At 45.3% G+C, this 13,961-nt stretch overlaps 1 protein-coding gene across 1 annotated transcript; it reads left to right on the top strand.

The window, feature by feature from the left end:
- Nucleotides 1–432: 432 nt before the first annotated feature.
- LOC148505726 (zona pellucida sperm-binding protein 4-like) lies at nucleotides 433–8,761 on the top strand. The gene is made up of 12 exons (XM_088447832.1): nucleotides 433–640; nucleotides 2,910–3,031; nucleotides 4,151–4,244; nucleotides 4,512–4,667; nucleotides 5,441–5,631; nucleotides 6,096–6,193; nucleotides 6,265–6,392; nucleotides 6,869–7,058; nucleotides 7,150–7,300; nucleotides 7,676–7,754; nucleotides 7,829–7,930; nucleotides 8,593–8,761. Exons 1-12 carry the CDS (start codon nucleotides 466–468, stop codon nucleotides 8,736–8,738), a joined length of 1,632 nt encoding a protein of 543 aa, XP_088303958.1. The 5' UTR covers nucleotides 433–465; the 3' UTR covers nucleotides 8,739–8,761.
- The last annotated feature ends 5,200 nt before the right edge of the window (nucleotides 8,762–13,961 follow it).

The following is a 13,961-nucleotide window of genomic DNA, read 5'->3' as shown; positions in this document are numbered from 1 at the left end:
ATCGGGTGGGTTCGGTTCTCAGAGAACCGAACCCGCTCATCTCTATACATTACAGATCTTTTTCAGTAATTTGCAGATCATTTTCAGCAAACACAGATCTGTAAATCCTGAAAGGCTACATCATTTTACTAGTAACGGTCTGCAAATCTGCTGATCATCTCCATACACTAGCAATCTACAGACCCAATTGATCTGTGAAATCATGTTGGACAATCTGATTTAACAATTCCAATCACTTTTTGGTTCACAGATCTGCGATCTGTGAAGCCCATACATTGCAGATTTTTATACACAATCGATTGCAAATTGCCTTAATGTGCTTATTCCCCACCTGAGTGACCTTATGACACACACCTGGGGTCACATTAGCACCTGACTGATCACACAGAAGCCCCCGCCCCCCCACTCATCATGGTATAAATCATCAGCCTGTGAGCACCTGTAGTATTGGGAGCTGCAGGCAAGATGGGGAGCACCAGGGGCTGGTTGGGATGTGTAGTGTTGCTGTGGAGTTGTAGCTCAGTGTCTGGTATTGAGGGGCTGTTAGAAGATGTCTCTGATCTGCATTGTGGCACCAGTAAGATGCATCTTTCTTTTCCCTCTGTGCACCTAGATTTTACTTCTGCTGTCACAGTACTGGGTGAGTATCTCTGACCTCTATTTCCTAGTTGGGGGGACATGGCCTCTATAATGAGCTCTGCATTTTGAATTAACTTTTACTGGTTTATGAGGTCTGTAAGTTACTATCCCACTTTCTGGTGGAAACACAAACCTACTATATAAATGCTTTTTCTAAACTACTTGTGAGCTGCCCTTCTGGTTATAAAGTCTTAGAATTGCAAGTACTTTCTATCACTAAATATTCCTTAACCATAAGGCAACAGTTTGTTAATCATATTTATTTGAAATTAACAAAACCATGGCAAACCATATAACATTGGGGGAATGCTGTGTGGTGCAACATCTCTAGGGTGCTAATAGGCTGTAGGTGCAACATCATTGTGGGTTTCACCAGTCTATAGAGGCCTATGTACTAATGCTGGGTACACATGTAAAGATTTTCTGTCCAACTAGTTGATTGGTTGGAATGAAAATCTGGTAAGGTATGAAAGCAAATGACAATCAGCAATTTGCTCCCCAATGACAGAAATTGGATAGAAACTGTTTGAACAAATTGTTTTAGATCAAACATTTAAAAAAACTTTCATCTGTTTTCTGGCATTTTGGAGCAAATTGCTGATCATCAGTTACTCCCATGTTACCAGATTTTCATTCCAACCAATCAACTAGTTGGCTGGTTGGACAGAATCTTTAGATGTGTGGCCAGCTTTAGCCTTGAATGGAGACTAAATACCAGCCAACCAACTCCTAACTGTCATTTTTCAAATACAGCCTGTGACATGAGTCAGGAGCTGATTAGCTAGTACTTTATCTCCATCCAAGGCTTGGTAAATAGACCCCACATCAGTTGGCTCCTAACTGCCACTTTACAGGCTGTGGGGTCTATTTACTAAGCATTGAATGGAGCTAAAGTACCAGCCAATCACCTCCTAACTGTTGTGTCACAGGTTGTTTGGAGCTGGTTGGCTGGTACTTTATCTCTGTCCACACTCTCCAAAGCTTGCTATATAGACCCCATTGTAACAGTGGTATGTGCAAAACTTCCAACAGTTATAATGCAATGCTTTGTCTGGATTGGTATGAAAGACCGCCGGAACTATGTCTGACAGTTCAAATCCCTACAGCAGAAGACTGGAAGCCCTGAAATTCCAGAAGGTAAGTATTTTAACTACTGCTATAACCCTCCTTTAGGGGTGCCTAACCCCCCAAGTAAGTGCCTGTGCCTAACACCCCCCCTTCCCTGCACCCTAAACCTAAGACTCCTGAGGGGGGTGCCTAATGCTAGTTCCCCCCCCCCCCCCCCTCACCTAGCCCTCCCGGGAGGTGTGTAAACACCCCCCCCCCCCCCCCCCCTTCCCTGCGGCTTTCGTCTAATGACTGGCGTCGGATTTTGATGCCTGTCATTAGTACCCTGCTGGGATTTGATAGTCGGGAAGCCGGCGGTCAGCATTTCGACCATCGGCATCCCGACTGCATACCGCTTTCTCTGTGGGGGTATTTGGGGGTACATAAGTAATGGAGGACAACAAATGGAAGTGTTGACCATATCAATCAGATTCTAGTGATCACTTGCCTACTCCATTTTCTAAAATGGTAGCTAGAACCTGGCTGCTATGGGCAATGTCTTCACTTTTTATCAGGACTGATAAAGCTCCACTGCATTGTGGGAGAGGCAGAATTAACGTGTATAGCTGGGAGGGGTGTGTCCTGTGAAGAGATGTATAGCTGGGAGGGGCGTGGCCTAGTGTATTTCTAATGGTCAGTGTAAAAACAAAGCAGCCCAGTACTTGTTCTTCATGCAAAAGCTGCAAGGGTTTTTCATGCATGCAATATATGCATGTGCACCCCTCGCATTACATGTCTCATTCCAGGATGGATATATATTGATCAGGGGCATTTTTATAGAGGAGGGGGCCCGTGTGCAGTCTCTGACACGGGGCCCTCTCCCCACCGGCCAGCAGCGCACTGAGCTGTGCGTGGCCAGTGCCGGAGTTAGACTCTGGTCTATAGTGTCTACACAGGTCACCGGGAAAATGGCCACTTTCCCTGTACTGTGCGGCCATTTTCCAGTCGTTTTACAGTGCCGGACCCCTGCACCGACGTGGGACTCCGGAGAAGTAATATATGGGTGCAGGGTGTGCGGGGCCCATGTTCCCTGCACCCATTATAGATACGCCCCTGATATTGCTCCTAACTCTGGCCCTATAGTAATGCATGTTTAGCTGCTGGAAGGCAAGCTGTGCTGGCTATTAGGAATGCAAATGTAACTTCTATATTGTCTCTTCCAGATAATGCCGGGAAGCCTCATAGGCTCCATAATGACTCTACTTGCAAGCTCTGGGTAGGACAGAAACCAGATGGCTCAATGATCATTGGTGCTGCCTATGATGGATGTTACGTAAGGAAGGAGGTAAGGCAAATAACTAACACTATAAAGTTTATAAACCATACTCTTGATTGTATTATGCTGCCATAGCCTAAAGGTGGCCTGGAAGGGGCTGAATATCGAGGCTCAAATGAGTTCCAGCCCCACTGAGACCTGATGCATTCCAACCAGAGGTGTAGCTAGGAGCCATGGTGCCTGGGGCAAGGGTGTGGTGCCCTCCTCACCTGTACTGATTTGGGGGCGGGGGCATGTGAGCATGACATCAGCCATTTGTGACATGTCAGTGATGTTGCATGCATCTCTCTGGGTGGGGGGTCATGGGATCCATAGGGGTGTTTCAGAGTATTTAAGGTATGTATTGTCTCTTCGTTTCATTTTCTTGATAAAGGTGAAAACTCAAATGTTGAACAGGACGACTAAGTAGTCTGCTGTACTGTCTTCAGACCTGTGAGTGCCGCCTCAATAGCTGTATATGCAGGGGCGTTTTAAGAGAGGAGGGGGCCTGTGTGCAGGTGCTCTCTCGTGATGCCGCAGTGGGTGCAGTAGATTATTGTGTGTGTGTGTGTGCGCGCAGTACCCTTGTGGCTCTGGGCTTAAGCTCAGCCCCCAGACTTAAGCCCTCCTCCCATTGCTGCCTGACATAAGCCCTGCCTTCCGATTGACGTCAGTCTCCAGGAATGCAGGTAAAGGGCTGGCTAGGTAGAGGCAGTGATGTGGACTAGCTGCATCACTACAAGGGGTCGTGGTGAGTGAGTCTTCCGGTGTCCAATTAGTGGTACCAGGAGAAAGATGCAGTGCCCCCTTGGAGCCGGCACGGCAGTCTGTCAGCAAATAGACAGCTGCTGGAGTCAGACTTGAAGCCAGCACACTCTGGCCTTCTCAGCGCTCATGCTCTGCTGAAACCGCCCTCCATACGCCCCTGATTTCAACCTAATACTGTGCTGTACTAGTTACGTCCATCTTACCAGTTTGCTACATGCACCATATCTGTGTACATCCCTCATTAGCCCCTTTTTCTTTTACTAACAGCTCAGCTGCCCCTCTGTCGGGCTAAATACAAATGCCTCGAGACTATTCACATAAATATGTACAGGATTCTGTAACTTAGAATTGTATTGAGCATGCCTAATTATACTTTGTCAGAGTGGAGACCACGTGACGACTCTGATTGTGGAACAAGTTGCCGACGGTCAAGTGGAATATCGTAAAAGAGACATCCGATGCCCGTTGCTGCCAGGTAATGCTCTGTTTTCTACATGTGATGTCCTGTGTGATGTAACTGGGGGAGCTCAATGGAAACTAAAGCACATGAAAAATGACTGTAATCCTGTAAGATACTTACTGACAGCTGTCAGTATCTTAACCCTGTCCAGATGCTGGCATCCAGATTCTAACTGCTGGAATCCTGAACTCCTGTACCCAACCTACTACATTGTTGCTAAATCTGTCAGTTATTGGGACTCAGTGGGTGTTAGGACTGCACTAAGGACTGTCTCTCCCTCAGCTATGGATGCTCCGAGCCCCAGTGACTGTGCTGCTGTGCAGAGTGGTGACCGCTTGCCTTGTGCCAATGCCTCTGTGACCAGGGCTGTCTGTGAAGGACTAGACTGCTGCTTCTCTCCCAGTGATCCCTCCCTTCCCTGTTACTATGGAAACAAAGGTAAGATAGTTCAGGTGATACACTCTAAAGACTGTAATTGGAGTAGTTGCCCATAGCAACTAATCGGCTTCTAATTGTTTCATAGAATGTACAAGTTAAATGAATGGTAGAAGTTAATTGGTTACTTTGGGCAACTTGTCCTTAAGAAGTTTGATGGATCTCAACCTTCATTCCCCATCTGATGAGCTGCCCTGGAAGATTGTAACACATGCACCTCTGAACCAGACATTGTCTTCTCTGCCTTTCATGTCTCCCAGGAATCTTCCCTCCTTTGTTCCTACTTGCACACACCTAATGTCCATTCCTCTCATGGTGACTGCTGGTATACCTGGGCAGCCCATTCAGTAGGTCTGAGACTCCTGCAGTTACATGAGGGCTTTGGAATAAAAACCAAAATGAACAGGTGACCATTGTGCTCATGAGGGTTGGGAACAGCCCTAAACCTGTATTACATAGTTGGTCATTAAGCCATGAATATAACACTTTCCACCCAATAATGTCATGCTGCTAACCTCAATTACTGCTACACCTTCTGGCCACCTGGGCAGGGTGTCCTGTGTCAAGGTTGTTTAACATATTCAACTTGAATCCCTTTGAAAACTTGAAAGAAAAAAGTCCAGGATTTAAGATGACTTGCAGTATGCTAAAGGCCACCCCATATGTACTAACTGCTCTGAAACAATATCATCCTGGTGATACTTGTAGTTCATCAAGCATGAGATGAAGGACTTTAATTTAACAAACTGCTTCCATTGTGTTATTGCTCCTACCAGTGACTGCACAATGTACAGATGACAGCCAGGTCCTGATCGCTATCTCTAAGGATGTGACTATACCATCCCTGCTTCTGGCTTCAGCTGGTGTCGTCAATGTGGACACTACCTCATGCCCCACGCTGAGTGTTTTGAAGACTTCAGCTTTCATACTGTTCCGGTTCCCTCTCTCCTGTGGTGGAACAAGTCAGGTAATACTGGCCATACACTGGACAATTGATCACATGATTTGGGCAGTTTCTACAGGTTGGACAGACCAATCATTTGGAAATGGTTGTATTATGAGTCTTTGGCTACCACTGTACTAGATTGTGACTCTTGTCCACAATATATGGCCACTAAAGTAATGGATCTTTGGTACTACAGGGAGGCCCTTGTTTAAAAATGAAAAAAAAGCTACTTTGACTGCATTTAATTTTGATCAATTACGCAAATGATATGGACCTGCTGCAAAAATATAATCCTAGCTACAATGCCAAACAGCTTATATTTTTTTTTGTTTGTGACATATGAACCAAAATGAAAAAAACAATCTAACTGGCCAACTAGAAGACAGACTACCAACAACTAGCCCTAAGGGGTCCATTGGTATAAGGTCACTTAACTTGCTAGGTAGTTATGTATATTTCTAACAGCTCTTATCTATCTTTGTCAGGCATCAGATAACACTATAGTGTATGAGAATACAGTTTATGCCACCAAAGACATAAGGACATGGCAAGGGTCATCAATCACAAGAGACAGCACATTTAGGTAAGACATACACTGGCGTATGTGTCTGGGGAGCTGTACACAGCAAAACTAATACTCTACTATTGCCCTAGGCTGACTGTCCGCTGCATCTACTCTCGGACTGGTGTTCTCCCGCTGCAAGTTGAGGTGCTCACCCTGCCCCCACCACTTCCTGTGTCCACATCGGGCCCTCTGCTCCTGCAGATGAGGATGGCTCAAGGTAATGACTGGTGTATTTATCTTCATGTCTCCAGTTTACTAATGCATGGAGGAGTCTTATCTGTAGATTTGTGTGGCTAATGCTGTGGGCACTGGAGACCAGGGGCTGTTGCCAATGCAGATGTTAAATGTACAGGCTGGTAGTTCACTGACAAAGGTCTACAGAAAAAGCGAGAATCCATAACTAGCTCTGTATGTCAACAGTGTTCTAGAACTGGGCAGTGGTTGTCTACTTTCTAAAGGAATAGGTAATCTGGCAGGCAGATCTCTATGATGAATGAAATGCCAGTGGGTGACTGGGTAGGGCAGACTCTAGTGGCAATTATGGCACTAATATAGACCCCCATGTGTCTTTGGGGAGCAGAAACAGATGTTGAATCAATGACTGCAGCATGCCTTTGTCATTCATGGGAAGTATAATTGTAGCATAAGTGACAGGCTCAGGCATGAATGGTAACAAGGCTTCTCCTCTGGCAGACATGCAGTATGCGTCATACTACTTGGATAGAGATTACCCTGTGGTCAAAGTGCTCAGAGACCCAGTCTTCTTGGAGGTCCGAATACTACAAAGAACAGACCCAAACCTGGTCCTGATCTTAAATGATTGCTGGGCTACTTCCTCTCCAGACCCCACCCAACAAGTCCAATGGCCCATCCTTGTGGATCGGTAAGGCTGGCATTCTATCTCACCCCCTTCCTCTGTATGAGACAACAGGGTGTACTACTACTTTACACATGACTAATCCTTCTCATTCCAGGTGCCCTTATGCTGGGGACAACTACCTGACTCAACTGGTCGCAGTTGGCTCACCCACACAGAGCATGTCGTTCCCAACCCACTACCAGCGCTTCATTGTCAGCACCTTCACCTTTGTGGATCAGAGATCCCAGCTTGCTCTAGAAGGACTGGTAAACTAACTTCTACATGCATGCTGTTCTAATCATTGCATGAGCTGTTATGGGTCTATGGATTTAATGACCATGGTACAATATAAAGTACTTAATCATACATGTTTAGTGGTCATTGAGCTGTGATATATGTATAGAGAAACTCTAATATCTAGACGTTCAACTAAGCCCGTCTTGTGTACAGTGATCAGCATGATGTTTCTTGCATATCTTTTCATAATGAGCATTAAATTTGATTTGTCTCAACATCTCCTTGTCTCCTGATGCCTGTATTATGCAGCCGATGTGCTGCATGTGACAGAGGTACATGCTGTATCATTGTACCAACCATGTATTCATCAAACTGTTACTTGTCTTTAATATCTGTTCCCCCAGGTCTACTTCCACTGCAGCGCTTCTGTGTGCGTCCCTTCTGCTGCTGATTCCTGCACAAGGCCATGTGGCCAAAGGACAAGTAAGGGCTCTGTGTGTACAAGCGCGCTCTGCTTAGCGGGACAAAATCTAATATTTGGTATCCTATATTTGCAGAACGAGCGGCTGAGGAACCTGCGCAGGAGATCACAGTAAGCAAGGGCCCAGTTGACTTCATTGAGATTCCATCAGATGGGAGGCTTGCCATTTCTGTTCAAGGTAACTTTACTTCTAGGTGGCTTATTACCTCTATTGATGGCAATACTGAGCTAGTTTATGTTAGCAATTCATAATTGCTCAGTGGACTGTTAAGTCAGCAACATAACAGAACTTGTGGTGTTCTAAACAGATGTGGACCTGCCTATCCACTATTGTGGTCAATTAGGAAGTTGGTCTTTTGTGGCTGGGTTACCTCTATTTACCAAGCAAATGGGAGTTGTATGTTGCCCATAGCAACCAATTGTATTTTTATACAAGCTACCGTAAAGCCAATAATTAAGAGAAAAATGGGTGAAGCCTCATCGGGCGACTTGTCTACTTTCATCTCAGCCAGTCTAAACAGTGTAGGTCTACCAAATCCAACTCCAACCCCCCCCCCCCTCCCCAATTAAAAAAAAAAATGAAAATTTAAAATTTTTAATTTTGTTAGCTGTAATTTCCTCCTAGTAATCTTTAACATATCTAATACCCTGATAAGCAGATACTAAACCCCTTCTACTTTCACTTATCTTGTGACAGTCTTTTACTAATTGCCAAGCCTGGAGCCTTCCAATCTGTCTTCCATCATGCGTGATAAAACCTGCTGTGGTGGCAGAGAAGCTACACTAGGCTACATGACTGCTTAGTTTTGATGGTTCTTTACTTTATTTTCCCGTTCTCAGGTACCTCTGACCTTAACTCCTCTACTATGACATGGCTAAGGGGAGCGGCTGCCGGAGGAGGAATCTTGGTGGTGACTGTCACAGTACTAGGTGTCTGGTGGCATCGCAGGAGTCGGAGCTCCACCATATCCACTGTAAAAATATGAATAAAGTGCCATTTCCAAACTGACTTGTTCCTGTGTCATTGATCGGTCATGGTTTTTGGCTAAGGTCCAGTCTACATGCATGTGCTCTCCAATATATTGAGTCTTTAATGGCTTAGTCACATGGCTTTCTTGAACACTTGGCCCATCAAGTAATACCTTCATAAATCTCCCAATGGGGTTGGGAAAACTCAACATGTCTGCCCCTAGATGCTTAAACATTTAATGTGACTGTGTACACTAGTGTACTGGGGGGGGGGGGGGGCATGCGCACGCATCACATTAGGGATCATGTGTCCAATTGTTAGTGCCACACTTGCCAATAGTGAGCGCTCAAATCACTTTGGCCATGTCTAAAAATATAAAATACCATTTGTATAGTGTCTAATGTACCTGTTGGGTGCACGTTCTAGTGTGGTGTCGTTGCTCACAAACCTGCTTGATCAGTTATAACCACTATACGGATAAGTAGTTTGCAAATGTCTTGTGGTGGTTATGGGGTAACTATTTATATTTCTGTTGTCTTGTGATTATAAGAGTCAAAGCTAAATTGCATAACATGTGATGCAAAACACCACTGCATGCAGTAGAGGGAGGAGTTGCTGCTGTTTTGCTGTGATTAAATTGCTTTGTAGGGTGGGGCTATGGACACTATAATGTGGTCATTTGGCCTCTCGTGGTGCACATACAAAAATATCTATATATTCGGCCGCAACACTAAACTCTGAAAGTGAAGGGGATAACTTATTATATTGCTATGACACCTGTCAAGTAATGAGATGGATCTATCTATTTCTAGCTCTATTTAATATAAAAAAAATTAAACAGCAAGCAAACACTCAGTTCTTAAAGTTGATGGGTTGAAAGTGGAAAAATTGTTAAAGCTTAAGGTACTGAGTGATAAGGGCAATATTGTGATGGCTAGATGATGGTCAGATAATCTCCGATGGGAGGCATTGTGGGATTTTTTTTCTGCTAGGCAACTAAAGTTTCCTAAGGAAGGGCAATGGGGTCATGGGCAGTCAGTGTTCTGCTGGGAAGCTTTGGGTTATTGCAGTCATGTTGATTTGTACCACCTACCTAAACATTGTTGCGGACCAAGTTCACCCTTTCATGGCAACAGCATTCTCTAATGGCAGTGCCCTCTATTAGCAGGATAACTCGCCCTGCCACACTACTAAAAACTTCAGGAATGGTTTGGGGAACATGTCGTCCCTCCTCCCAAATCATTTGCGTTCCAATCATGCACACTCCTAAAGGAGTGGTTTTGTGATACAGTAATACCCCTTACACTACGGCATACCATAATGCCCCTTTTACACTATGCCCCCAATACCCCCCCCCCCCCCCCCCCTCAGCAGCCTCTTACCCACCTGCTCTCCCACTCCAGGAGCCTCTTATCCTCCCATGACTTTTTATATAGTCCAAACTTTTACTAGATATATTTTACAATTTGCTTCAGCACATGGCTATGCCACTAAAACACTGTACTGGTTTTACCCAAACTACAGCTATGTTAATTTGTTTTATCTAGAAACCAGCATCATGCAATGAGGTGAGGTTTATTAATAAAAATAACAGTTAAAATAATGGTAGACTTGTGATGTGAGCTGCAAGCTAAAAAGTATTGTTCAAAAATGAGAACCGAAACCTCCCAATCTAGTATTGTGATTTGCAAAAGTGAGGACAAGAGTTGACAACTGTCTTGTGTACTGCCCCATAAGGCTTTTATCCATGTCCTTGGTAATGCAGACTTTCAATTTAGAGACTAATTATTTTATTCTGAAACTGGTAATCTCTTGATAAAGAACAAACTACTTTAAGTGTAGAAACTATGGGTATTTTTGGGCATATTGCCAGTTATGTTTTGATATGTTACATTTCTGCCCACTCAGATCAAAAGGAGTTAAGCCACTTGGGAAGCTTGTGTGGTTTAATTAGCATGTACGCTCAGTTATGGTATCCTATGAGCAGGAATATAGATTATAAAGAGATTGGTGAAAATTAGACCTGTCTCTATAATTATCTGAGGATACTCAGCTGGTGCCAGAAACAGCAGATAGTATTTAAACAGCCATCTAAACAAATGGTGTATGTGTAAACTTTTTTTAGCAGGGACAAAGTTCAAAATCAAGTTATTTGGTTTAAAATATTTCTACCACAGCTAAGGGGTTTCAAAAATCATAGACATATACCTGCAAATTTATGCCTGTTTGGTGTGAGCCAAATCCCTAAGATGTATGGTTTGGCAGAAATGCAATCTAACAAATTGCACATCCCAGCGCTATCTTGTTTTTAATCACTGTATAGCTTAAATAATAGAGATTAATATGAACACACTGTATTTCATGTGGCTACTACACTGATGTAATGAAGAACCAGCCACAGGTTGTTATCAGCCACCCTGTCATCAGGGACTGGGCTGTGACATCACTGAGGGGTGGAAAAGTTGATCAAAGGTATAGGAGCATTTTGCTCCGTCAATCTTGGTTGCTCAATTCTAAGTTGAAGCCTGGGCCTGCTTTTCCTGTCATGCCTCCGGTTAGAATAAGTAAAGTGTGGTGTGTGTGTGTGTGTGTTTTTGTTTTCAATTGCAACACGTTTGCCTATGTAATACGCCTAAAAACCACCGGCAAAGGATACAAAAAATAGACCAAACCAATGGCAAATGACAGCGACTAGCAACCACACCTAACTAAGTGCCCAGATACAACAATCATGAATATAAAATCTGTCTTATAATGCACTACCAAAACCTCCCAAATCTGAAATGAGGAGGGAAGCACAAACCTAGCTCCCCCTTGTCCTGTAAAGAGAAATGCAGTCTAAATGTGCAACATGGGCCCAGAAATGTACGAGTAAGTGAAGCCCTCATAATAGGGTCAGGAGTGAAAAGGTATATCAACAAATACACTACATCCCAACGAAACCATATAGCGCATGCTATGGATGGGAAGGCAACAACCGGAATACAGATACAATATCTAGCCTTGTAAACAAAATGCCTGAACCAAAACTACGAATTGGCTACAAGACCTCAACAAACAGCTGAGGAAAAAACACTCTGCAGGCTGGCTCTGGTATGACGTAATTAACAGGAAAAACCGTAGGACCAAGATAAATACTGAATAATCAGATACCACCTCGGTCCTTAAAAAGGGCACCACCCACAAAGAAAAAATAAAAGATCCTGCAGGGAGGGGCAAGAGAAAACGGGCCCTAAAACCTACCCAACAAACTCTGCCCACAAAACCCCCAAGGACCCGCTCGCAAAATGTAAATTGCAGGGCGTCCTAAAATTAAGTGACACCCCCCTTTTTTTTTTTTTTTTTTTCAAGGGTAGTGGACAAGTGGAATAGCCTCCCATCAGAGGTGGTAGAGGCTGAAACAGCAGAGCAATTAAAACATGCATGGGATAGACATAAGGGCATCCTTCAGAAAAAGTAATGATTAATAAGGGTTGAGGTAACAATATGTGTAAAAATGGGGCAGACTAGTTGGGCCAAGTGGTTCTAAACTGCCATAAAATTCTGTTTATATGAATCTAACTTGCAAGAAAAAGGGGAGAAAAAACACTTTTGGGGTACCATTACAACCATTCAGACAGCTCATCTCAAACCAATGTGTGACTAGCCTAACTGGTGCCATGGGACTATCCCCACACCCATGCCGCGTGAAACAACTAGACACGCTACTATGAAATGCATTCCTAGGGGCATAATCAGCAATAAATTCGAATTATGCTCCCCACATGCAAGCCCATCGTCCCGGGTGAACATATCAGGAACCAAATATAAGTAGTTAAACAAGTTTGCATGTTCCTAAGAACGTGCCTGCCGACAGCAAGTATCAAAGACAAAGATGAAATTTAAACGGGATGTGAGAAAAAACGCATAAACAACTATGCAAGTGTTCTGGCGCATGCTATTGCGCAACCCCTTAAGGACCGTTGAATTGGCACAATGTACAGAGTCTGCCCACATCTCAGGCTCCTCAATCTGTGAAGCAGTTGTCCCCCGACCCTAGCACCTGACTCTCGGACAACCGTTACGCAAACCACCTAATAAGCTTGCGCAGACGCTCGGTGGAACTAGACAAGCAAGAGCTGTAACAGAGTCAGTGTAAGAAAAATCAAGCAATACATACCACCAACAGACGGCACAGGAACCGCGCTATCTGCGACTTCATGCAGAGGAGTCACCGGATCGTAATCCAGGCCCATCTCAACCGGCACTGGAACAGCAGCCGCACAACCGCTGTATCATCTTGAGGAACCACAGCTGAGTCCGGCAGATCTGTAACTAATGGAGAAAGGTAAGCAGCAGAGACAGAAGCAGGAGGGCTGGGTGGGGGGTTGGGTAAAGGAGCCAAAATGATGGACGGGGGAGGGAAGCTTCAGAAAACTAGAGGTGGGGGGGCATGACCTGACCTGAGAACAAGGCTGGCACGGGAGGGGGAACCATTAAAAGGGGGGGTGCAAAAGAGCCAGCGGAGGAAAGAAGTGCCACAGGGCATGGGGAAGGACGGGGGGGGGCACACCAGGGCTGCAGGAAACTGGCCCAGGGGAAGGAGTGAAAAAAGAACCTGGCCATTAAAAAAAAAAAGAGATGTTGGTGACGGGAAATAACCCCTCAAGGGAATGGGGGAAGAGGGGGGGGCTGGGGACCACCAGCGTAAGGGGGGCTGGGGAACAGAGGAAAGTGCCGGATCTCACTATATGAGTGGGATCCAAGATGGCCGCCCGGATAAAAATGAGATGCCGGACCCGACGCATGGCAGGGTCTAGCGCCCTGGGCTGGAGGGAGACAAAGGGACAGAGCAGCCGCCAGGGGGAAGGGGGGGCAGACCACCCACCAGGGACATGCGGCGGTGTCGGCAGAGTGTCCAGCGGGAGTCGTGGCCGCGACTGCTCCCGCTTGTGCAGGGAAAGCACAAGGCTAGCAGAACTCTGCATCAGCCGAGTCCTGCACAGTAGACAGGAACACCGGGGGGGCCGGCAGGGGAGAGGGGAGCTCTCTCACGCACCGCTGTGGCTTCGGGCAGGCGGGCAAAGTAAGCCAGCCTGTGGTGGGGTGGGGGGGAACCTGCGGTGGGGGGGCATGCTAAAGGAGGAGGAGGGAAACAAGGTGGAAAGGAAGGAATAAAGAAAAGAGCAAGGGGGGGGAGGGAGGGATGAAAGGGCAAAGAAGAAGAGAGATAAAGAAATAAGTGGAAAACAGCAGGATA

This window comes from Taudactylus pleione, unplaced genomic scaffold, assembly GCF_031769625.1.
Source record: "Taudactylus pleione unplaced genomic scaffold, aTauple2 ptg000442l, whole genome shotgun sequence".
Classification (NCBI taxonomy): Eukaryota; Metazoa; Chordata; class Amphibia; order Anura; family Myobatrachidae; genus Taudactylus; species Taudactylus pleione.
This window is presented reverse-complemented; position numbering and strand designations above follow the sequence as displayed.